The sequence below is a fragment of the Panicum virgatum genome, chromosome 4N, assembly GCF_016808335.1.
Source record: "Panicum virgatum strain AP13 chromosome 4N, P.virgatum_v5, whole genome shotgun sequence".
Classification (NCBI taxonomy): Eukaryota; Viridiplantae; Streptophyta; class Magnoliopsida; order Poales; family Poaceae; genus Panicum; species Panicum virgatum.
The window spans coordinates 48,071,593-48,093,800 of NC_053148.1; the positions used below are offsets into that span (position 1 = coordinate 48,071,593).

At 51.4% G+C, this 22,208-nt stretch overlaps 2 protein-coding genes across 3 annotated transcripts; one reads left to right on the forward strand and one right to left on the reverse strand.

Annotated features, from left to right (window-relative positions):
- The first annotated feature begins 3,093 nt into the window (after window positions 1–3,093).
- On the forward strand, window positions 3,094–5,168 carry LOC120668631 (RING-H2 finger protein ATL43-like). The gene has a single exon (XM_039948373.1). The coding sequence runs from the start codon at window positions 3,383–3,385 to the stop codon at window positions 4,559–4,561; it is 1,179 nt and encodes a 392-aa protein (XP_039804307.1). The 5' UTR covers window positions 3,094–3,382; the 3' UTR covers window positions 4,562–5,168.
- Window positions 5,169–10,082: 4,914 nt separating this feature from the next.
- On the reverse strand, window positions 10,083–15,597 carry LOC120668633. 2 transcript variants are annotated; one of them, XM_039948374.1, is made up of 2 exons: window positions 14,703–15,597; window positions 10,083–14,147 (listed from the first exon to the last, which is right to left on the reverse strand). In XM_039948374.1, exon 2 carries the CDS (start codon window positions 14,091–14,093, stop codon window positions 13,041–13,043), a length of 1,053 nt encoding a protein of 350 aa, XP_039804308.1. In that variant the 5' UTR covers window positions 14,094–14,147; window positions 14,703–15,597; the 3' UTR covers window positions 10,083–13,040. Both variants share the same exon structure in this region, with proteins under 2 accessions (XP_039804308.1, XP_039804309.1).
- Between the last annotated feature and the right edge of the window lie 6,611 nt (window positions 15,598–22,208).

The following is a 22,208-nucleotide window of genomic DNA, read 5'->3' on the forward strand; positions in this document are numbered from 1 at the left end:
ATTGGCATCCCCTTCCAAAATCCAGAGGTGACTCCCACGTTGTTGCCAATAGATAGCCTCCATTTGGTAAATATTCTCCAGCTCATTTTCTATATCATATCTCTTTTGTCATTCTTCTGCTAGCAACTCCCTAGAATCAGCTAAACTATCAATGTCAGCCAACTTCTGCAGCAGCAAATCCCTCACCTTCTTTTGTTCACCAATCTGTTGGAGATTCCACCCTTTTAGGTGCTGCCTCATAAAACCAAGGCTTCCTTGCCATCAGGTAACAGAGTAGCATCCCAATGGTCTCCTTAATTGGCTAGCCTCCTATTTTTCAGCCACCATGGCATGAAAATTTGGTTTTAGCAGCCATTGATTCTCAAAGAAGAAATATCTGGGTCTAGGAGCCCTATGCACACCAGAGTCAAGGATGATAGGGGAATGATCAGATTCCACTCTTGTCAGCCCCCATGCTAAAGAGAGAGGGAATTTGTCTTCCCAGTCATTGGTCATAAAAAATCTATCCAAATTCACAAGTACAGGGGCAGTCTGTTTATTGGTCCAAGTGTACTTAGATCCCACTCTAGTCACTTCCCTCAAAAGGTGGTTTCCAATGAAGTCATTGAACTGGGCAATCAGCAAGTGATTGTAATGATCAGAACTTTTTTCACTCTCTTTTCTAATGAGGTTAAAGTCCCCTCCCATAATCATAGGCAAATGCCTTTGATTGCAAATCTCATCCAACTCCTCCAAAAAATTTATAGACAAGTCATGTTGGGAATTAGTGCTTATTCCTTAAATCCATCTGAATACTGAACTCTCTAATATCATGAGACTCCACCTCAAGAGTATCCACTCTAGTCCCCATAAGAATGCCACCCACGTGGCCTCTAGCTGGCAGCCAAATCCAAGTAAAAGGAAGCCCACCGGCCAAATCCAGCAAGTCTTGATAAAAAAAGTCTCTCTTGACTGTTTATTGCAACCCCACCACATCAATTTTCTCCTAAAAAATGCATTCTCGGACCTGTCTCCTTCTAGCATGTTTACCCAGCCCCCTAACATTCCACATCAAAATATTCATGGTTTACTAGAGAAATTAGCAGTCCTACTAGGAGGACCATTAACTATGGGAGTAGCAAAACAGGAAGAATTATCAATGGCTGACATAGCTAGATCCTGAATGTCCTCCTCCCCCTGAGGGGCATTCTTTTTGTTAATCCTATCTAAGTAAACTTTATAGTTGGCTTTAGCTAAATCATCTCTAACAATTTCCTCAGCCTTAAAAATATTGATCTGAGCATCTAAATCATTACCTTCAATATCAAGGTCTCCCATGACCTCTTTAAGATAAGAATTATGAGTTGAATTTAAAACAGTAAAGCTGTAAGCAAACATACCTTACAAATTTTCATCTCTCTTTTGTGCTGTGGTATTGGCTTTTGCTGCAATAGGCACACCATCCCTAGACACCCTTGCACTAGTTCTGGTGGCCACCGCAGGAAATCTCTTCTTGAGCTGCCTCCCCCCTTTTTCTTCTTCTGTTTCTGTATCTTCCACTCTTGAGAGTCTTCTTTATCAGTCTGTTCCTCCAGTTGGATAGAAGAGGAATCCATTATGTCTTCTTCCTGTGTCAGAATTGGATCCAACTTTTTTTTTTCTCTCGGCAGCAAACTTTTTTTTTGAAGAAATACGGCAGCAAACATTCAAATCTCGCAGAGCGAGAGCAGGCCTGCCCCTGCGCTGCTCACGTGCCCCTCGAGCATGGATTACGCGGACCAGGGCCGTCTCTAGGATTTGGAGGCCCGTGTGCAAAACGCAAATGGATGCCTGCAGCGATGCCGCGATGCGGCGAGCCAGCGACGGTGCGGCCGACGACGCTGCAGCCAGCGGCGCGACGACTCGCGACGGCACCTCGATCTTGGCATGGATGGGCGTCCGCCATTGAACGACGAGCGACATGGTTACGGTGTTTATATTCACGTTGATCGGTTGAACGAAGCCATTGCCGACGGCGAAGGTGACTTCGCGTGGAAGGAATTGGCAATGGGCCACTGGCTTCATTTCCCTCTAGTCCTAGTGGACATGGGGTGTATATAGATCCAAGGACTAGAGCTATTTTTAGCTTAAAATAGCCCAAAATAATTTAAAATCCCAAACATGAGGGCTAGTTCTTGGTTATTTGCAAATAGCCAACCTCAAAAAACTATCCCACCTAAAAGGTGATTATTTGGGCTATTTCAGGTGGAGCCCACTGTAACAAGAGAGGTAATTGGACTCCAATGATTAAAAAAAAAGTGTTTTAAAGTCTAAATAGCTTTTGGATCCAAACATGTCAAGAGCTATTTACTTGAGTTAATTAGCTCTAGCCCAAATAGCTCTAACCCTTAGTCCAAACACGATCATGAGCCGTTGCTGTTCTAAACTACCATCTGCTATGACCTTAACAGAATAATTTGGAGGCCTCTAATTCCGGAGGCCCTGTGCAGTCGCGCCCGTCGCACTTGGCCTTCAAACGGGCCTGACGCGGACGAAGCCCACTCCTATTCAAGTCCTCTCCGTCGTGATGCACGGATGCATCCCACCCTTCCTCGAACGCGCGCCATCCACGTCTGGCATGTCTCGGCCGCCTGCCACGTGGGGACCACCGCTGCTTGTCCTGCGCTAATCGCCTCGTGTACTCGACCACACCCTCTGCGGTCTGCTGGGTTCCGGCGTCCACGGGCATTCATTCCCTCCTCCCGATCGCCTCGTGGACACGAACCCGCCCGCTCGCTCGCGAGGCGATTTTAAAAAGCGGGCGGGTTCCCCATACTGCCCCTGCCTCGCCCGTGTTAACGGGCTCCCGCACCGTGCCCAGAACAGTAATCTCCTCCTCCGGCCGTTCTTAAATGCGCATTGAGTACATTACTCTCTCCAAACAGGGGTCGCTGCTCCCCGGCCCATGCTGGACGCCTTTCTCCATTTCTTTCAGAGGAAAAAAAAATTCGCTACCCTCCTGACACACGGCCCCACCGTGCCACAACGAAACTGTCAGTGCCCTGGCGCACAGTAAACTCCGCGACAAGCCGCCCGGGGGTGGCCTCACCGGCGGAGCAGCGCAGCGGCCCGGGGACCCACACGCCCAGGCCCCCACTGCGCTGCCTCTCCCCATCGCCACGAGGCCCCGTCGCTGGGGGATCCGCTCACCGCCCCCACTGCTAGCGGGCTAGCAGCCTACTGCTCCCGCCTGCACGCCGCTAGGCTCTCCTAGACTCTAGTCGCCACCGCTATTATTACCCCTAGCGCTTGATTACAAATCGCAAGCGCTTCGTGGTGGCAGCGGCAGCGGCAGCGCCACGGCCACCCCCGAGCACCCGGATCGGTCGGTCTGGGACCCGGAGGGAGGGAAGCTTCGCCGGGGATGGAGCCGTCGCGGCGGCTCCTGCTGTCGGACTACGACGGCGCGGTCGAGTCGCCGCTGCCGTCGCCGCCGCACCCCTCGGCCACGCCGTTCCGGCCCGGGGTGGCCGTCGTCGTGGGCATCCTCACCAGCGTCTTCTCCATCACGTTCCTGCTCCTGCTCTACGCCAAGCACTGCAAGCGCAGCGCCGCGGAGTCGTCGGGGCCCTACGGCGGCGGCGCCGGCAGCGGCGGGTTCGGGTCGTCGGGCGCCGGCGCGGCGGGCGACCGGAGGAACTCGGGCGTCGACCGCGCCGTCGTGGAGTCGCTGCCCGTGTTCCGCTACGGCGCGCTGCGCGGGCAGAAGGAGGGGCTCGAGTGCGCCGTCTGCCTCGGCCGCTTCGAGCCCTCGGAGGCGCTGCGGCTGCTGCCCAAGTGCCGGCACGGGTTCCACGTCGAGTGCGTCGACACCTGGCTCGACGCGCACTCCACCTGCCCGCTCTGCCGCTCCCGCGTCGACCCGGAGGACGTGCTGCTGCTCCCGGAGCCGCCCAAGCCGTCCACCACGGGGCCGCCCGACCCGCCGGACGCCAAGGCGGCGGCCAAAGAGGCGTCCCCGGGGGCGCCCGCCGCTCCCGCTCCGTCGCCCGCGCCGGGCGGGCGGAGGATCTCCGGCCGGCACTCCACGGGGTCGGTGCGCGCGCCCGGGCGGGTCGGCCCCAGCTCGCGCCGGTCGGCCGACGGCGGAGTGGCCATCGGCTGCTTCGACGGCGCCAAGGTGCGCAAGGACCGCGTGCTCCTGGTGGAGCCCGCGGCCGTGGTGGCCGAGCCGGATCCGGAGGCGTTCGACCGGCGGTTCGGGCACCGCATCCTGGTGAGCACGGTGGGCGGGTGCGCGGGCGAGACGCCCCCCGCGGCGCAGCAGCGGTGGAGCGACCTGCGGCCGTCGGACCTCATGTTCGTGCGCTCCGAGTTCCTGGTCACGGACGCCGCCGGTCGCTACTCCTGCTCCGCGACCGTCGCCAGCTCGGGCAGCGCCCGGAGCGCCATCGGCGTGCGGAGCCTGTCGGAGCTGGCGGGCGTCTGCCGCCTCCCGCCCATCCGCGCCGGGGCGCGCGAGGGCGAGCCCCGGGCCACCGGCGCGCCGCGGCGGTGGCGGCCCGGGTCGAGCTGGTGGGGGCCCGCCCGCGTCCGGGCGTAACGGCCCTAGCGCCTGCTAGGTCACTGTTCACGCGCGGTCGGGGCCCACGTTACGGCCCGGAGAGAAAAAGCTCCTCCCGTCGACGCTGCCAGACTTGCCCCTGAAGGATGGGCCGGAATTGCAGACGCCGCGCGCCCGTTTGGGTCACGTGATGGGCAGCGCGGTAATTTATGGCGCCCCTTCCCTTCTTTCCGGGGCCACGCCGGCCGCGGCTGCCTCGGGTGCCGCGCCGGAGCTTGGGGAGGAGGCGGGGGATGTTGCTTTCGCGAGCATCTCGAGGCGGGTGCTGGCCGGTACGTGCGGCGCGGATTGGGGCGCGGCCCGCGGAGATCGAGGCTGGGTGGCCGCGGATCCCCTGCGGCGGCCGGGACGGGGCAAGCACGGTGGTGTGGTGTTGGTGGGTGCTGTTGCCGGTGGCCGGGCGGCGCGCAGGTGAGGTTTTGGCGGCTTGCGTCGGCCGGGTCGGGGGTTAGGGAACCATACGGGAGCTCAAGGTTGGGCAGGCGGAGCGTAGTTGTACTAGCGCTGCTAAAAATTCTTTTGTCTGCAATGAACAAGGCAAAGTGCCGTGGCTTTTTTGGTGTAAAGCGAAGCAAAGCCGCATGCATGCAGGTGACTGACATGGCCGGGGGGCTTGGATTCACGGAGCTCGCTGCCGAGGGGCGGCATGCCGGCGTGCGTGGCACTGGCACATGAGCGCGCACGCACCCCCTCGCCGTCGCAGGCATCTCGTTTTTGTTTCTTCCCGCGTTGTTTCGCGTACAGTAGGTAGATTTAGCTCGCCTCTCGCCATCTAGCGGGGTTGGCGGCCGCACGCCTGCCTCCCGCGCGCCCGCCACCGATCGCCGGTGGCACCGGCCGTGGCCTCCCGTGCCGCGGCATCACCGCGTGCCTGCCGCCTGTCCCCGTGCCCAGCCGATCGGAAAGCCGGAGCCGGCGAGGGTCCTGTTCGCTTCTCTTTTCCCGATTTATTTCGGCTTGTTTTGACTTATTTCTTCTCACATAGTACTATTAAATCAGTCGAAATCAGCCGGCTTTTAAATCAGCCGAACACCCCCGAAGCCCCAACGGGCAACGGCTACGCTCGTCGCCCCGGGGGAGGCCGATGATTGCTGCCGTCGTGCGGCCCGTGCTCGGCGCGCGCACGTTCTCGCGTTAACTCTTCCACCTGCAGGTTGCAGCCTGCTGGTGCAGCTGTATTGGGTGTGTTTAGATGCCCCACCCCAAATCCAAACTTTCCATCACATCGAAATATTAAATATAGCAAATAACTCATGCATGGAGTACTAAATGTAGGTAAATAATTAAATTAATTAAATAGTTTTGATGTACGTTGCGAGACGAATCTTTTGAGTCTAGTTAGGTCATAGTAGGACAATATTTATCCCAAACAAACTAAAAGTGCTACGGTATTCGATATGATTTTTTTCTCTCACTTTTTTCAGGGCCTGCTGCCTGCCCCTGCCTGTGTCCTGGAGGGTGAGGCCCAGCTGACACAGCGGTGAAGCCCGAAGGCGAGCGGCAGGAGGGGCAGCCTCTGCAGGTGGCGGAATCGCTGATCCCGTCGTACGCAGCGCACTGTACCCGGGGCGTATCGCGCTCTCGCTGGCGTACGTACAGCGTAGTACAGTAGAACTCGCTGCGGCTACTTAGGTTGTTTAGATGCATAAAGTTTTGCCTGTAAAATACTATAGCACTTTCGTTTGTACTCCCTCCATCCAATTTTGATAGATATATTTGCATATGGCACAATGAACAAGGACAACAAATGTATTTATCAATCTAATAAATGTAACACAGTTTTTTTGTTGGTCCTCCAATATTTTAACTGGAAACTCCTCGTTACTAGTGATATTTATTGTCACAACCTATGCCAATAGCAAATGTAGCTATCATTTTTGGATATTTAAGTTTTTGAAATATATCTATCAAAATTGGATAGAGGGAGTATTTGGTAATTATTGTCCCGTTATGAGTTAACTAGGCTCAAAAAATTTGTCTCACAAATTATAGACAAAATGTGTAATTAATTATTTTATATAATTATATTTAATACTTCATGGCCGCTCGCTGCAGCACATGGCAGGGGCCTCCCCTTTTTGGCCTCACTCGCCGGTTCACGAGCTCGTGCGCGGGCACGCCATGGCCTGATGGCCGGCGTCAGCGCCATGCCGTGGAGATCGCCGTCGTGGCGTGACGGGCGGAACATGGCAGCAGCGCGTCACGGAATCCCAGCAGTTTCGGTTCGACGCACGAACTAGTAGTAGTTTCTTTTCTTCTTTTTCATTTTTTTTCCCTTTGTGAGGAACTCGGACATGGCTCCGACACGGCTGCTCCCCTCGTGACACGCCCTCATGATCGCTGCTCCGATACGGTATCCCTACACCCAGAGGCCGCGCGCGAGCTTTTCAACCGCTGCTGTGCTCGGAAAGCACACGGTCCTCCTAGCTTTTCCGGGACAGGCGAACCGCGGCCCCGGGAGGAGTGGCAGCATTGTGCTGCCGACATGATCCTCGTGACAAGCAATCAATTGCTTACTACTGGATCACCGTACGATGTGTCCGTTCGTGCGCGCACCCAAATTCCCTCCTCCTCTTCTTTTTTATCAACTTTTTCTTGTACTACTCGTAGCGTGTACAGTACCAAGTTACAGTTCGGCACGGACCTTGAAGTTTGCCCGGACGGAGTGCCATGCGTGCCAGTGTGCCACACCGGCAAGCCAAGCCGGGGTGGTTTACAGCTTCACCCAGCAGGTTGGTTTCCACGATTCACCTTGCTGCTCGTGGTCGTAGCATGTTCTTCCCTGTTTTGAAAAGATGGTTTGCGCCTTACGATTCCCATCGACCGCTGCCCGGGGCATGGATCACGTCCCGTGCATGTGCCTGTCGATCTGGCGATCGACGACGTGACACGATGGTTGAGGACTCGAGGGTCTCTCTGACCGCCCCGATGGTGACGCGGAGGACCTCCACCGACCGACCGACCGACGGCGACGTTCTGGGCTGGGTCTGATGGAAATCATGCAGCCCCGCTGTTCCCTCCTCCTGCAACGGATGGCGTACTGCACGATGAGCACGGGAGGAGGAGGGGAGATTCTCCAGTTGATGAGCTCCACTGTTACGCCACCGTGGGCAGGGCTGCGAGGTGCAGTTAGCGATGGCAACGGGTATATATCCGTCGGGTAGTGGCCACCCATACCCGTACCTGTTAGGATTAAATTTTACCCGTTGGGTTACCCGGACCCGCATATGGGTAAGAAAATGATTCCATACCCATACCCGCCGGGTAATTTTTACCCGTCGGATAACCCACACCCGAAATCATACCCGAGTATTACATGTAAATATTAGACATTCACATAAAAAATAAATCATTACAAGCTTCATTTCAACAAGTTAATGGCTCATATGGGTTAACATGAGTTAGAGAGGGTTCAACAATATATATACTAGGAGGGTTTAATTGGATTTGAGCTAAATTCATAGGTCATATGTGCTAAAATGAGTTAGATACTTAGCCTCATTTGTTTTTCCTGCGGGTATTTCTTACCCACGGGTAGGCGGGTATGGGTAGTATAAACCCGCACCCGTACCCGCCATACCCGATGGGTATAGGATTTTGTCCAATAATGTACCCACGGGTAGAAAAATCATTCCATACCCGCCTTCTTATCGGGTAAAACCCGTCGGGTACTCGGGTTTCGGGTACCCATTGCCATCCCTAGGTGCAGTGTCTAGAGTGACGCCAGCTCAACCCGGCCGGAAGGCCGTTACGGCATTGACCGCCCAATAGGGGGCCTCGTGCCCGCCTGCCTGTCCAATAATTCTCGGCCGTGCTTCAGTGAAGCAACCGTGCGGCCAGGGGTCATACACTTGCTAATTTCTATCAGTCCAGCTGCGCCATACATTAATTTTGATCCGTCCTAGCTCCGACCGTGCCTCCGTCAATTAGATTTTCTTTCAAGGGAAAAAACAGCATTAAGCTGGGTGCGTGTTTGGAACATGGAACGCAGTTTTCAGAAACATCGCGGCGCTGAAAGCTGCTCCAGACTGATGCAATTCCGGTGACGGAACCAACATGGATCCGCCGCAGGGTCCCAGCTTTGAAGCGTCACGCACTCGCACGAGTAGTTTAGGCACCATCACCGTGTTCGGCTGGAGGCTGGTGCCTCCAGCGCTACAGTAAATCCCTTTCCTGTCCCTCCAGCTCCAGCCTCCAGCTACCAGCCAGGTAATAGTATTTTTCTCTCACACTACTCCAGCTCCAGCCTGCCGAACACGGTACATGCGTCTTCTCATTGAATGATCTGCAATCAAGTCATGGAATTGATGAGATAAGCTGTGGACTGCTTCTCCGACGACCGACGTGACAAACTCTTTTTTCCTTTCTCAAAGCTTTTGTTACGTCAGTAGTTCCTATCGTTGGAAGATGAAAAATGGTGTACTGCATTAAACGGATCTGGTAAAAATAAACAAAAAATAACGAATTCTACTTATGAATGGAACACTGCATTGATGTGCAGCTGCTAGCATTTTTCCATATCGTCACGATATGGTATAGTAAATCACTAGAAGACTATCTACTAGCATTTATCGATATTGCCCATTGGTTTCTAATATATTTGAATATAGTTCTTTGTACCACGCTTTTGGATTCTTTTGCTGGGAGATCCACTACTGATGATTTGAAATAATTGTTGAGAAATATTTTGATTAGTACAACAAGAAAAGGAGAGGAAAATAATATAAAAACAGTAAAAATGTTAACCAACCAAAGAAAACTGTGGGGGAGTGTTACATTTTTTGGTCTAATTGTTTCTTTCGAGTCTCATCAAGAATTACCTCTACGCTGCCACTTAACAATATGACATACAGTGATGCGAAATCTGATCGATCACTAAGGCTCTGTCTGGATGGACTAAAATATGACTAAAGTTTAAACATGGACTGATTCTGAACTAATCAAGGCCAATGGATTCTAAGTACCAATAAGCCATTATTGATGCAATTAGGTTAACAATTAGTCCATATTTAGGCCAAATTAGTTCATGCCAAATTCAAGCTAAAAATTAGTCCTCGGATCTAAACAGAGCCTGATCCCTACAAGAAAGTTCAGAAATGCTCATCTTCTACTGATGGCTTGTGTAAGACGAGAACCAGACGAGATGTTCAGAAAAGTTCAGAAATGCTCCTACTGTGAGCCTGTGGAGGATGATGGGATCCAGGGATAACCCGTCCAACGGTGCCATGGTGCGTAAAGAAAGCCGTACATGCCATAGCTGGCATAGCCGTGCTGCACTCCCCTCCTAAAATAGCCGGAACAAAGGGCACTCCTGCCTGTGCGAGCTTGTGAGGCCACATCCTGCGTCAAGCGCGCGGCATCAAATAGTAGGAAGCTAGCCGCGCATGAATACCTTTCAGCGCTCGGCTGTGGCGGCACCACTGAAATGCAAATAGGGATTAGAAAATGTGGTCAATATCACGCGCACGCGGCGCGGACGAGGCCGCTTGTCACAGAACTCTTGTTCCTACGACGGATTTCTCACTCACGATATAGAATCTCGAGTCTGGATACAAAGGATTAGGAATTCTCCGGCGATCAGTCGAGCCAGCGCTCGCCGCCGCCAACGTTGCCGGTGACTTCCAAATCGAGTCTCTCCCCGTCTCCTGTTCATGCTTAAGTATTACAAGCACTCCCGTGCTCGCCCGTTACATGGGCCTCCGCTACTCACGCCAATCCGGCCCAGTTACGAAAGCATTTGGCTTCTTAATTCTTCTACCGCGCCTGATCGCCTTGGCCTGGTCGTCAACAGGTGACACCGTGACATTCCCCCTTTCTTGAAAAACGGCTTGTCCGCAAGCCGTGGTCTGCTGGAGTCGGGGTTGGATGGAGTCTTCATCTTCCCAAGTTGCCAGCTCTGGTGGTAGGTGACTCCACTTGATAAGCAATTGCGAGACGACGCGATTGTCCTTAGTCTTGAGGCGACGATCCAACACGAGCTCGGGTACCTGAACAGACTGAACATCGGAAGGAAAGGGGAGCATTGGGTGAGGAGTACCAACAACTTTCTTGAGGAGGGAGACATGGAAGACGGGGTGAATAGAGCTGTCAGCAGGCATCTTCAGTTTGTAAGCAACATCACCAATTTTGCTGAGAATCTCAAAAGGACCAAAGTATCTGAAGGAGAGTTTGTTACTGGCGCGATGAGCCACTGATGTCTGTATGTAGGGTTGCAGTTTCAGCCAAACGTGGTCACCAACTGCAAAAGATCTTTTAGAACGGTTCTTGTCAGCTTGATGCTTCATTCTTTGTTGAGCTCGCTGAAGTTGGTGTTGCAACAAAGTAATCATGTCTTGACGGTCTCTGAGCCAAGTAGCTAGATCAGGAATAGCACAGATATCGGTGCCCTCAATGACAAAATGTTTGGGAGAATGACCATAGAGCACTTCAAAAGGAGACTTGTTCAGAGCCGAGTGGAAATTTGTATTATACCAGAATTCTGCTAGAGCTAACCAATCAGACCATTTGGTCGGGCAGTTCTGAATAAAACACCTTAGATAAGCCTCCACACTTTGATTAACTCGCTCAGTTTTCCCATCACTTTGGGGATGGTACGCAGAACTCATACGAAGTTCTGTACCAGAGAGTTTAAATAGTTCCTGCCAGAGATGACTCGTGAAGATTTTATCTCGATCAGAGATGATGGCTTGAGGCATACCATGTAGTTTGTAAACATGTTCCATGTACAGCTTAGCAATCTTAAGGGCTGAGAAAGATGAGCCAGTTTAATGAAGTGAGAGTATTTGGAGAATTTATCCACAATTACCATTATGCAGTTGTAAGAAGCTAAAACTGGGAGACCCTCAATAAAATCCATAGAAACAACTTGCCAAGCATGATCAGGTACTGGCAGGGGTTGTAAGAGACCAGGATAAGCTACCTTCTCTGATTTAGCCTGCTGGCAGACAGTGCAACTGGCAACAAACTGCTGAATGTGTTTCTTCATAAGAGGCCAATAGAACAGTTTCTTGATTCTGATGTGGGTAACAAGTGCACCAGAGTGGCCACCAATAGGGCTAGAATGGATAGCTTGCATTACTTGTTGTTGAAGAGGTGGACTATGACCTAACCAGATTCTGCCCTTGGACTTAATCACACCTTGAACTAAAGAAAAATGATGGAAAACTGGTTTGAGTGAGAGCTCGATAAGCAGTTGTTTGGCCTGAGAGTAGTTAAGATAACTGTTTTGCAAGTCGGCCAACCAGATTGGTTGAGCAGTAGACATGGCATGAAGTTCTAGATCAGGATGGGGAGATATCCGAGATAAGGCATTTGCAGCATTATTGGTTGACCCCTTTTTATAGCATATTTTGTACAGTAAGCCCATGAGCTTGGTCAAAGCCTTCTATTGCCAAAAAGAACTCAATCTTTGGTCATCCAGATGCACAAGACTTCTCTGATCAGTTTGTATGACAAATGGAGCAGGTTGCAAATATGATCTCCAGTGATCCACTGCCATAAGGATAGCCAAACTTTCCTTTTTTAAAACTTTCCTTTTCATAAGTCGACAATCCTTGATTTTTGGGGCCTAAAGCTCTGCTTACAAAAGCAATGGGATGGCCATCCTGTTGGAGTACTGCTCCAATTTCTTTATCAGAAGCATCGGTTTCTACAACAAAGGTTTTCTCAAAGTTGGGCAGAGCAAGTACTGGTGCAGAAGTTAAAGCCTTCATCAGTGTTTGAAAAGCCTGTTCAGTCAAACTTGTCCACACAAACATTTGTCCCTTTTTGATCAATTCTATCAAGGGTTTGGCTAGCATTCCAAAATGAGGCACAAATCTTCTATAGTAACCAGCTAAACCAAGAAAACCCCTCAATTCTTTGACAGAAGTAGGAGTGGGCCAGTTCTGCACATCTTTGATCTAGCTAGGGTCAGTGGCAACACCCTCACCACTTAGTATGTGTCCCGGATACTTGAGCTGCTGTTGAGCAAAAGTGCACTTGGACAATCTAACCTTAAACTGGTGCTCCTTCAGAATATCAAGCACCATCTGGATGTGCTGTAAGTGTTCCTCTTGTGTTTTGCTATAGATTAGTATGTCATCAATAAAAACCACTACACACTTTCTTAGTAATGGAGCCAGGATATGATTCATGATGGCCTGAAAGGTTGCAGTGGCTCTTGTCAATCCATATGGCATTACTTTGTACTCATAGTGGCCAGAGTGAGTTTGGAATGCAGTTTTGAATTGATCCTCCGCAGCTACTAAAATCTGATGAAAACTAGACCTTAAATCCAGTGTGGTAAACCATTTAGCCCCATGTAGCTCCTCAAATAACTCTTCTATTATGGGCAATGAAAACTTATTTTTGATGGTATAGGCATTAAGTCTCCTGAAATCGACACATAATCTCCATTCTCCATTCTTCTTTTTGGCCAGTAACACAGGTGAGGAAAAGGGACTAGAGCTGTGTTGAATCATATGATTCTTGAGAAGATGAGTGACTTGTCGTTCAAATTCATCCTTTTGAGCTGGTGTGTACCTGTAGGGCCTGAGCCGAAAAGGTTGGGATCCTGCCAACAATGGTATAGTATGGTTGATGCATCTGACAGGTGGTGTGCCAGTGGGTTCAGCAAACAGATCAGAGTATTTGTGAAGGAGCTGTGCAGTGGAGGAAGAGACTGCTCTTTAACAAGTTCAGAAGCATTCAAAGTATTAAGTTGGACCACACACCAAATATCATTGTGCCGTAACAAGGCATTCAATTGATCCCCAGACAAAGGAAGAAGAGTAGATGTTGTGTCAGTTAGTCCTTGCAGCTGTACCTTAGCCCCCTTGTATGTAAAGGATAACCACTTCTCCACCCAATGAATCTGCATTGGATTAAATTGTTCCAGCCAGTCCATGCCCAAGATGGAATCATAACATTGTAGAGGAAGGATTCTGAATGTTGTTTCAAACTGAACTCCTTGCACAAGCCAAGCACAAGTGACTTCATGAGTACAGATAAGCACACTGTCATTGGCTACTTTCACTTGGAGAGGCTTCCGGAGTAATTGCCAATTAGGTAAACAAGCTGCTAACTGCTCACTAATAAAGTTATGAGAACTGCCAGAATCAAGTAGCACCACAGCACTATGTTTGCCAAAATGAGCAGCCAACTTGATTGTCTTGCCAATACAAGTACCTTGAACAGCTTGGTCAGACAAGGCCATAAGGTCCTCACCAGAATCAGAATCCTCTTGGGAAGGTTCCGCCACTACATCATCCTGGGAAATCATTTGCCAAAGTTCTTCGGCAACATTCAAAGCCACAGATTCTGGACACTTATGTTGAGAACCCCATTTCAAAACACACTTGTAGCACAATCCCTTAGCCTTCCTATAAGCCATAAGTGCTGCCAATTTGTCAGACTGAACCTTCCCTTTACACAGAGAAGAACCCCTCTTTTCAGACTGAGACAGCATATCAATATTCTTGTTGGAAGAAACAAAAGGAAGCCCAGGTTTGACAAAAGGTTTGATATCCATCAGATTATCATTGCGACGTGTCTCGAAGGTAGGATGACCCAATAACACTTCTTCCTGCAAAATGGCAAGGGAGCTAGCAGTATCTAGATCTTTAGGCCTGTGTAAAAGGACTACTGCCTTAATGGAGGGTTTAAGACCATCGACAAAATGACTAGTAATAACTGTAGGACTGAAACAAGGATCATAAGCCAAAAGCTGATGGGCGAGATCATCAAAAAATTTCAACATACTCAACCACAGAGCCCGACTGCTTAACATGGAAGAATTGCCTAATGATATAATTATACTGATCTCGTTCAAATCTACCAACAACATCCTTACAGAGATCTTCCCAAGTACACTTCCTAAGATCTGCTTCTATTGACTGCATCCAGAAAGCAGCCGAACCACCAAAATTCATGGTAGCCAACTTGACCCAATGTTCAGTAGGGACATCATAGACATCAAAGTAGCTTTCACATTTCTTAACCCAAATTTTAGGATTACTACCATCGAACCTAGGAAAATCAGCATGCGAAATGATACCCCCCAAACTAGAACACTGAATTGACCCGACCGAATCAAAACCGGTAAAAGGGATGGGGGTAAGGTTGGCAAACCGGCCCGCACCTGTGACCGGAGGTGGCACCGGGGTGGTGACAACCCCAGCACCAACACTCAGGTGAGATGGATCGACGCTGTGGCCATTAGGCCCGGAGGTCCCTGCTGCAGCAGAAGCTCCCAGATGGGCGGAAATGGACACTCCATGTGGAACACCATTCTCCACCTTCTCTGTCTTGGGTAGTTTATGGATGAAGCAGTCCACCTTTTGTTTCAGCAGGAAGACTGAATTCTGCAGATCCGAGACCTTATCTTCAAGTTCCGGCTTCCAACTTGTCAAGGAGATCTGCTCGTCCTTGAGTTGACGAACGGACTGCTGCATCTCCTCAATTTTCTGGGTGGTCTCGTCGGTCTTGCGATCCATGTTGTCGAACTTCTGGCCGAGTTCCTCCAACTTGGCTAACACGGTGGAGATGGAATCCTTGGCTAGTGCCATTGCTCCCGATCGAGCTTGGAAGCGAGTGAAGTGGGAGTGGGTAGGATCCAGAGTCACGATATGTGGAATCCTCTTCGCCAAACGAGCCTACTCCCTAAGCGGCGCGAGACTACCAGAGATGGACGACGGCGCCGGAACGGCTAACCGGCAGTATGCGGTGGCCGCCGCCGACTGGGAGTCGGTGGGCGGGGTGTGGTCGCCGGGATCGGGAAGAACTCCGGCGAGTGCTGCTCAAATTCGAAGGGGAAAAACAAAGAACAGAGGCGAAAATGAAAACAACCCAACAGCAAACCGAGGATCTATGAATCTGATACCATATGTCACACAACTCTTGTTCCTACGACGGATTTCTCACTCACGATATAGAATCTCGAGTCTGGATACAAAGGATTAGGAATTCTCCGACAATCAGTCGAGCCAACGCTCGCCGCCGCCAAGGTTGCCGGTGACTTCCGAATCGAGTCTATCCCCGTCTCCTGTTCACACTTAAGTATTACAAGCACTCCCGTGCTCGCCCGTTACATGGGCCTCTGCTACTGATGCTAATCCGGCCCAGTTACGAAAGCATTTGGCTTCTTAATTCTTCTACCGCGCCTGATCGCCTTGGCCTGGTCGTCAACAGGTGACACTGTGACACCGCTCCGCCATGGTCACCGTGCACTAGCGCGGCATGGCCCCTCTTCCATTCTAGCACTCTGCTTCGCCCCCTATCATCACGCCGTATGGGCAGGTCATGCACCTCGTGGTCTCGGCCGCGGGGTTCCCCTGGCGCCAGTTCGGTCATGCTCAAGCGGGCACCAGTGCGTGCGCTGCTCCTGGAGGAGGCCCGACAGCCGTGACAGCTAAGCATACGAACCCCCCCTTCCTGTGCCTTCCCTCCGGCCAGGGCCAGCTTCTCGGCCTCGGAGCGGCTTGGGCTTGGCACTGGTGTGGGGTGCTGGTGTGCAGTAAATAGGCCTGCTAATGGGTCGGATAATATTTGGAGTTTTTGGGTTGGGTTGTTTTGTGGAATTATTTGGATGGAAGTTAATGGGTGTACAGGACAAATGGGTTGGGATGGAATGGGTTTGCTAGCAAATCAGGTTGGATTGAATTGGAATGGGGTATTTTTTTCCGGGTTCTCACCCACTCCCTCCGCCCCCCAGATCCGGCTGCGGGTTCTCACCCAACCCATCCGCGCCGTTCTCACCCAACCCTAGTCTGCTAGCAGACTTAATGAAGCGTCCCCTCATAAGAGAAGACTTAAATGTGATACAAAACATCAGTCCCAGGAGGCTGATGCCACATTTATTACATCAGATGGTTCAAAACCTTACAAACCTTGGCGGACACTCGATACAGATGATAATAATAATTAACCAGACTACAACATAACACCAGACTGCAAACCACATAGGGTCTACTACGGGCTCAGAGTACTGCGACAGCGGAGGCATCTCAACAGGGCCGGTTCCACAGGCAAGGTTGGGTGTAGAACGGTAACCCTACTCGGCGTCGTCTGGAACGAAGTCCGGGTCTTCTTCTGTAAAAAGTGAGAATGGGGTGAGTACAAACGTACTCAGCAAGTCCAACCACACCCACGGAGGGGTTAAATCAGGATAATATGCATAGGTAAATCAAGGATAAGGTTATGGTTTAATTTGCAGAAAAATGATATTTTAAGCAGGGTTGATTTTAAAGAAAGTCCCTTTTAGAAAATCGGTTTTTGTAGCGACACGGAGTTCACGTCTTAAAACTGCTACCGGACTCCCCGTCCGTCGTAGCACACGGCACAACGGCCGGACACAATTCCAAAACAACTCACACCAGCCCATCCCAAGAAACACTAGTTATGTGACCACACCGTAACTCGCCCAATACCGTGGGCACGGACTATTCGAATAGATTCTTAGCTCTGCAGAGGTGTGCAACTTTGCCCACAAGTAGGATACCACAACTCGAACACCGTCGTGTCGGTGTAGATCCCAACATAGCCATTACCCACCATAGCTAAGCCTGACTAGCCATCACGGGATGCACCAAGGGGTCATTGACCGTTCACTTAGGTATAACCGGGCATAAGTCACTCGGGACTTATCCCTTTTCCTTAGTTACCCGTTGCTCTCAGCTCTCCTGATGGCTACCACACCAACTAGTGGGATTTATGCTACGCCGTTGCCCATTCAACGGTCGAGTGGCTTGCACGATAGTGGAGTTAGGTGAGATGACACACCAACTCGGTCCTTAGACGCGACAAGATGGATATCTCCCTTCTTTGCCCTGCCACACAGGCATAGGCACACCAATCGGCAAATCACACAGAAATGCCGTCCATCCCGTCCATACTCATCTTTCGAAAATCCACATTTTATCCCTTCCCACACGCACACATTTTCTTTATCAAATAAATTATGTATGAGTAAAGTCCTAAGCGTTCTAATATCGATTAACGTCCAAGCAAAATCAGATATTAATCTAGGTGGTCAAGGAATGGTCATCACAAATTAAGGGGTGGCTATCCAACCGTGTTTTCATGCAAGTAAAACATATGCAATTTATAAAACAGGCCATTGGGTTGTGTTCATAAAAACTAGGACAGAAACATGCATCAAAGGATGGGATTGAACTTGCCGTCTTCGTAGCCTTCGGGGAAGTCCTGTCCTTCGGTCTCGGGGTCGCGGAGCTGGTCCTCGTTCACCTGCTCACAGTACTGCTCGTTGACGGGCTCTCCTTCGCTCACTCCGCGGTCTACAGCACACACAACCAAGCGTCCAATCAAAACAAAGATTCTATCGTTGAGCTCGAATCGGAAACACATAAAATATAGAGTACGAAGTATTATTTTCGGGTGGTTTCCTAATGGCATGGCCAAAACTTGGTCATGAGGGGCGTGGTAAAGTTTCGGGTTGAACAGAGGTTGTTTGCTACATGAAATGATAGGTTTTAGTAAAGGTTTGGGATTGGATAAAGGGTCAGGGGCCTAGTTGTAAATAATTTGAGAGAACTCGGGGTCTGTTTACGATTTCCAAAAGTATTTGGGCCTAAAAGAAAAGTGCAGGGACCTAATTGGGATTAATTTTGTTTAGTGGAAAGGTTTTTCTGCAAAAAGGGAAAACAGAAGGGCCTTTTTAGGAAAAGCTTATAAGGAGTGGGGGTTCTTTTTAGAAAACAGGGAAGGCTAGGGGGTTTTGGGCAAAATGCCCCTCCTTCTTCTACCCCCCGACGAGGCAAAACAGGGGAGCGGCTCAGGGCGCCGGCGACCTTGGGCCCGCGGCCCTGGGGCATGGTGGTGGCCGGAATTAGGGGGAAAAGGGGCAGGGTGACGTCGGGGTTTGATTCCCCTCCTCAATTTCAGAGGAGAGGGTCCGCGGAGAGGAGCACAGCGGCCATGGCCGTGGCGGATCAGCGGCGGCCGTGGCGGCGCGGTGGAAATGGCCAGAGGCAGTTGTCGGTAGGGGAAAAGGAAGGTGGAGGGTCCTAGCACCTACCTCGACCCTTGGCTTGGGTAGGGAGGTGGCGGAACAAGCTGGCCACGGGAGCTGGCGGCGGTGGGCGAAGCGGTTCAAGGCGGCGGCGCTGTTTCGGTTCGGGAGGAGGCGGGCGGCGGCCGTGGTGGCCAGGAGCGTCGCGGAGGCCCCTTTTATAGGAGGAATGAGGCGGTGGGGTGGGGTGAGCCGGTGGCGGCCGGTAGGTGCGTCCGGCGAGCGGTGCGGGACGGAGTTATGACGCTCCGCCCGCTTGCTGGCGTCGGGACGCGGCGGCGCGGCCGGCGAGGTGGCACAGCGATGATTCGACCGCTCGGGCAGGCGCGAGCGGGGCCAGTGGCGCTGTGCGGCACAGGGAAACGGCAGCAAAGGTGGCGGGGCGGCGCACGTGGCTCGACGGAGCTCGCGCCGCTGCGGTTCGGCGTGCAGCGAGACCACGCGGCGGTGGCAGCGACGGGGGTGCGGCACGCGGTGCACGCGCAAGCGAGGATAGGCGGGACGCGGTCCGGCGAGCGGTGCGGTGGTGATGGCGGCCGCGGCGTGGCGCGGTCAGCCGGGGCGCCGTGCGCGTGCGCGTGTGCGCGTGCGCACGGGCAGGCGCGCGCACAGTTGCGAGGCGAGCAGGGCGAGGCCGGAGCCAGGGCGGCGTGGCGCAGGCGCGCGCGGGCGCGGCCAGGCGGCAAGCCGAGACGTGCGCGGGGAGAAGGGCTGGGCACGGCGGCGTTTGAGGCGTGCGGGAGCGAGGCAGGGGGGGAGGAAGGAAGGAGAGAGGGAGAGAAAAGAAAAGAGAAAAGGGGAAAAGAAAAAAAAATAGGAAAAAGAATTAAAGAGAAAGGAAATGGGGAAAAGGGAGGGAGAGAAAGGAAAAAGGAGGGGGAGGGGCGGTGCGCGCCAGCGGCGACCGCGGCCGCGGTCGGCCACGCGTGGCGTGCGGGCCGCGGGAGGTGGGGCACGCGGTCGGAGGGGAAAAGGAGAGAGGGAAAAAGAGGGGGCGGGATTCGCGGCGGCCGGTCACGACGCGTCGCGTTGGATGGGAAGGAGATGGGACGTGGATTGAAGTCGGGTGTCGGGTTGTTCGGGGGAGGTTCTGGGAATTAGGGTTCAGGGTTTAAGGGAAGTCGAGCTCAACGAAAAACAACTTAGCGCATGATTTGTTTAGTGAATTTTCAGGATGTTACAAACCTACCCCACTTAAAATGAATCTCGTCCTCGAGATTCGGCTGGTTCCTAAACAGGTGGGGAAACTCTTTCTTCAGAGCGTCTTCTCGTTCCCACGTCGCTTCTTCTACTCCGTGTCTGCTCCACTGAACTCTGCATATCCGTACTTCAGAGTTTCTGGTCCTTCTGGTGACCGTGTCGAGAATCTTGACCGGTACTTCTTGATATCGTAGGTCTGGCTGTAGATCTATCATTTCTACTGGCACGTGTTCTGCCTCGGGTACTCTCAAACATCTTCTTAGCTGTGAGACGTGGAACACTGGATGTATATCTGTCATTTCTTCTGGCAGTTCCAAACGGTATGCTACTGCTCCAACTTTCTTCAGAACTCGGTACGGTCCAATGTACCGAGGGGCTAATTTTCCTTGTACCTGAAATCTTCGGGTTCCTCGAATGGGTGATACCTTGAGATACACGAAATCCCCTGGACTGAAACTTATTTCCCGCCTTTTCTTGTCAGCGTAACTCTTCTGTCGGGACTGGGCTGCTTTCAGCTTCTCCCTGATCTCGGCTACTCTTTCTTCTGCTTCCTTTATGAGGGCGGGCCCGACTAAAGCACGTTCTCCAACTTCTGACCACATCAGAGGGGTCCTGCATTTCCTTCCGTAGAGAGCCTCGAACGGTGACATGCCCAAGCTTGCTTGATACCCGTTGTTGTATGAGAACTCGGCATAGGGTAAACTCTGTTCCCAATCTTTGCCGTAGGTGAGAACACATGCTCTCAACATATCTTCCATAATCTGATTCACCCTTTCTGTCTGACCATCTGTCTGCGGGTGATAAGCGGAACTAAAGTCTAGCTTGGTGCCCATAGCTTTATGCAAGCTTTTCCAAAATCTAGAGGTGAACTGGGTCCCTCTATCTGAAACAATTCGACTGGGCACACCATGCAACTTCACTATATTTTCCACGTAAAGCTTGGCTAGCTTCTCTCCGCCGTAGTTGGTACGTACGGGTATGAAGTGAGCTGCTTTAGTGAGTCGGTCCACTATTACCCATATGGAATCGTGTCCTTTCTGGGTTCTGGGCAGTCCTACCACAAAATCCATCCCTATTTCATCCCATTTCCAAACCGGAATGGGTAGGGGCTGCAACAATCCTGCCGGCTTCTGGTGTTCAGCTTTGATTCTCTGGCAAGTATCGCAATGGGCGACAAATCGTGCAATATCTGCCTTCATCCCATTCCACCAATATTTCTGTTTTAAGTCCATATACATCTTGGTGGATCCTGGGTGAATAGAGTAGGCTGAGTTGTGGGCTTCATCCATGATTATTTGCCTGAAATCTCCCTTCTGGGGCACACAAATTCTATCTTTGTACCACAATGTTCCCCTATTATCCACTCTAAAGTCTGGTGCCTTATTTTCTCCGGTTTGCTTCCGGATTTCCATCAGTCCTTTGTCCGCTCTCTGGGCCTTCCTGATTCGTTCTTCTAGAGTGGATTGAATGTTTAGCACTTGGCCGGAACCTCGAGGGACAATGTGCACATTTAATCGTGCCATTTCCTCTCGTAAATGGTCATTCTTGGGCCCGTAGGATTTCCGACTTAGGGCATCGGCTACTACATTGGCTTTACCTGGGTGATAATGAATTTCCAAATTATAATCTTTGACTAATTCCAGCCATCTTCTCTGCCTCAGGTTTAGGTCTGGTTGGGTGAAGATATACTTCAGACTTTTATGATCGGTAAAGATTTCGCACTTATTTCCAATCAAATAGTGCCTCCAGATCTTAAGTGCGTGCACTACGGCCGCAAGCTCCAAATCATGAGTCGGGTAATTTTGCTCATGAGTCCTGAGCTGACGGGAAGCATATGCAACGACTTTCCCATCTTGCATCAGCACACAACCCAATCCTTGTCGGGACGCATCACAATAGATGACAAAATCCCGATGAATATCCGGCAGGGTTAGCACTGGGGCTGTCGTCAACTTTCGCTTCAATTCCTGGAAACTTCTTTCACACGACTCCGTCCAGATGAACTTCTTTTCTTTCTTGAGCAGCTCTGTCATGGGCCGGGCTATCTTAGAAAACCCCTCAATGAATCTCCGATAATACCCAGCTAATCCGAGAAAACTCCTGATCTCACTGACATTGGTTGGTTGCTGCCAGTTGGAGACTGCTTCGACCTTCTCGGGATCCACTGCTACTCCTTCTGCGGTCAGAATGTGACCAAGGAAAGCTACTTTCTCCAGCCAGAACTCACACTTGCTAAATTTGGCGTATAGCCTATGCACTCTCAATTTTTCCAGAACTACCCTCAGGTGTTGCTCGTGCTCCTGAATACTCTTCGAGTAAATAAGTATGTCGTCAATGAAGACTACGACAAACTTATCTAACTCGTCCATAAACACTTTGTTCATGAGGTTCATGAAATAGGCAGGTGCATTTGTCAGT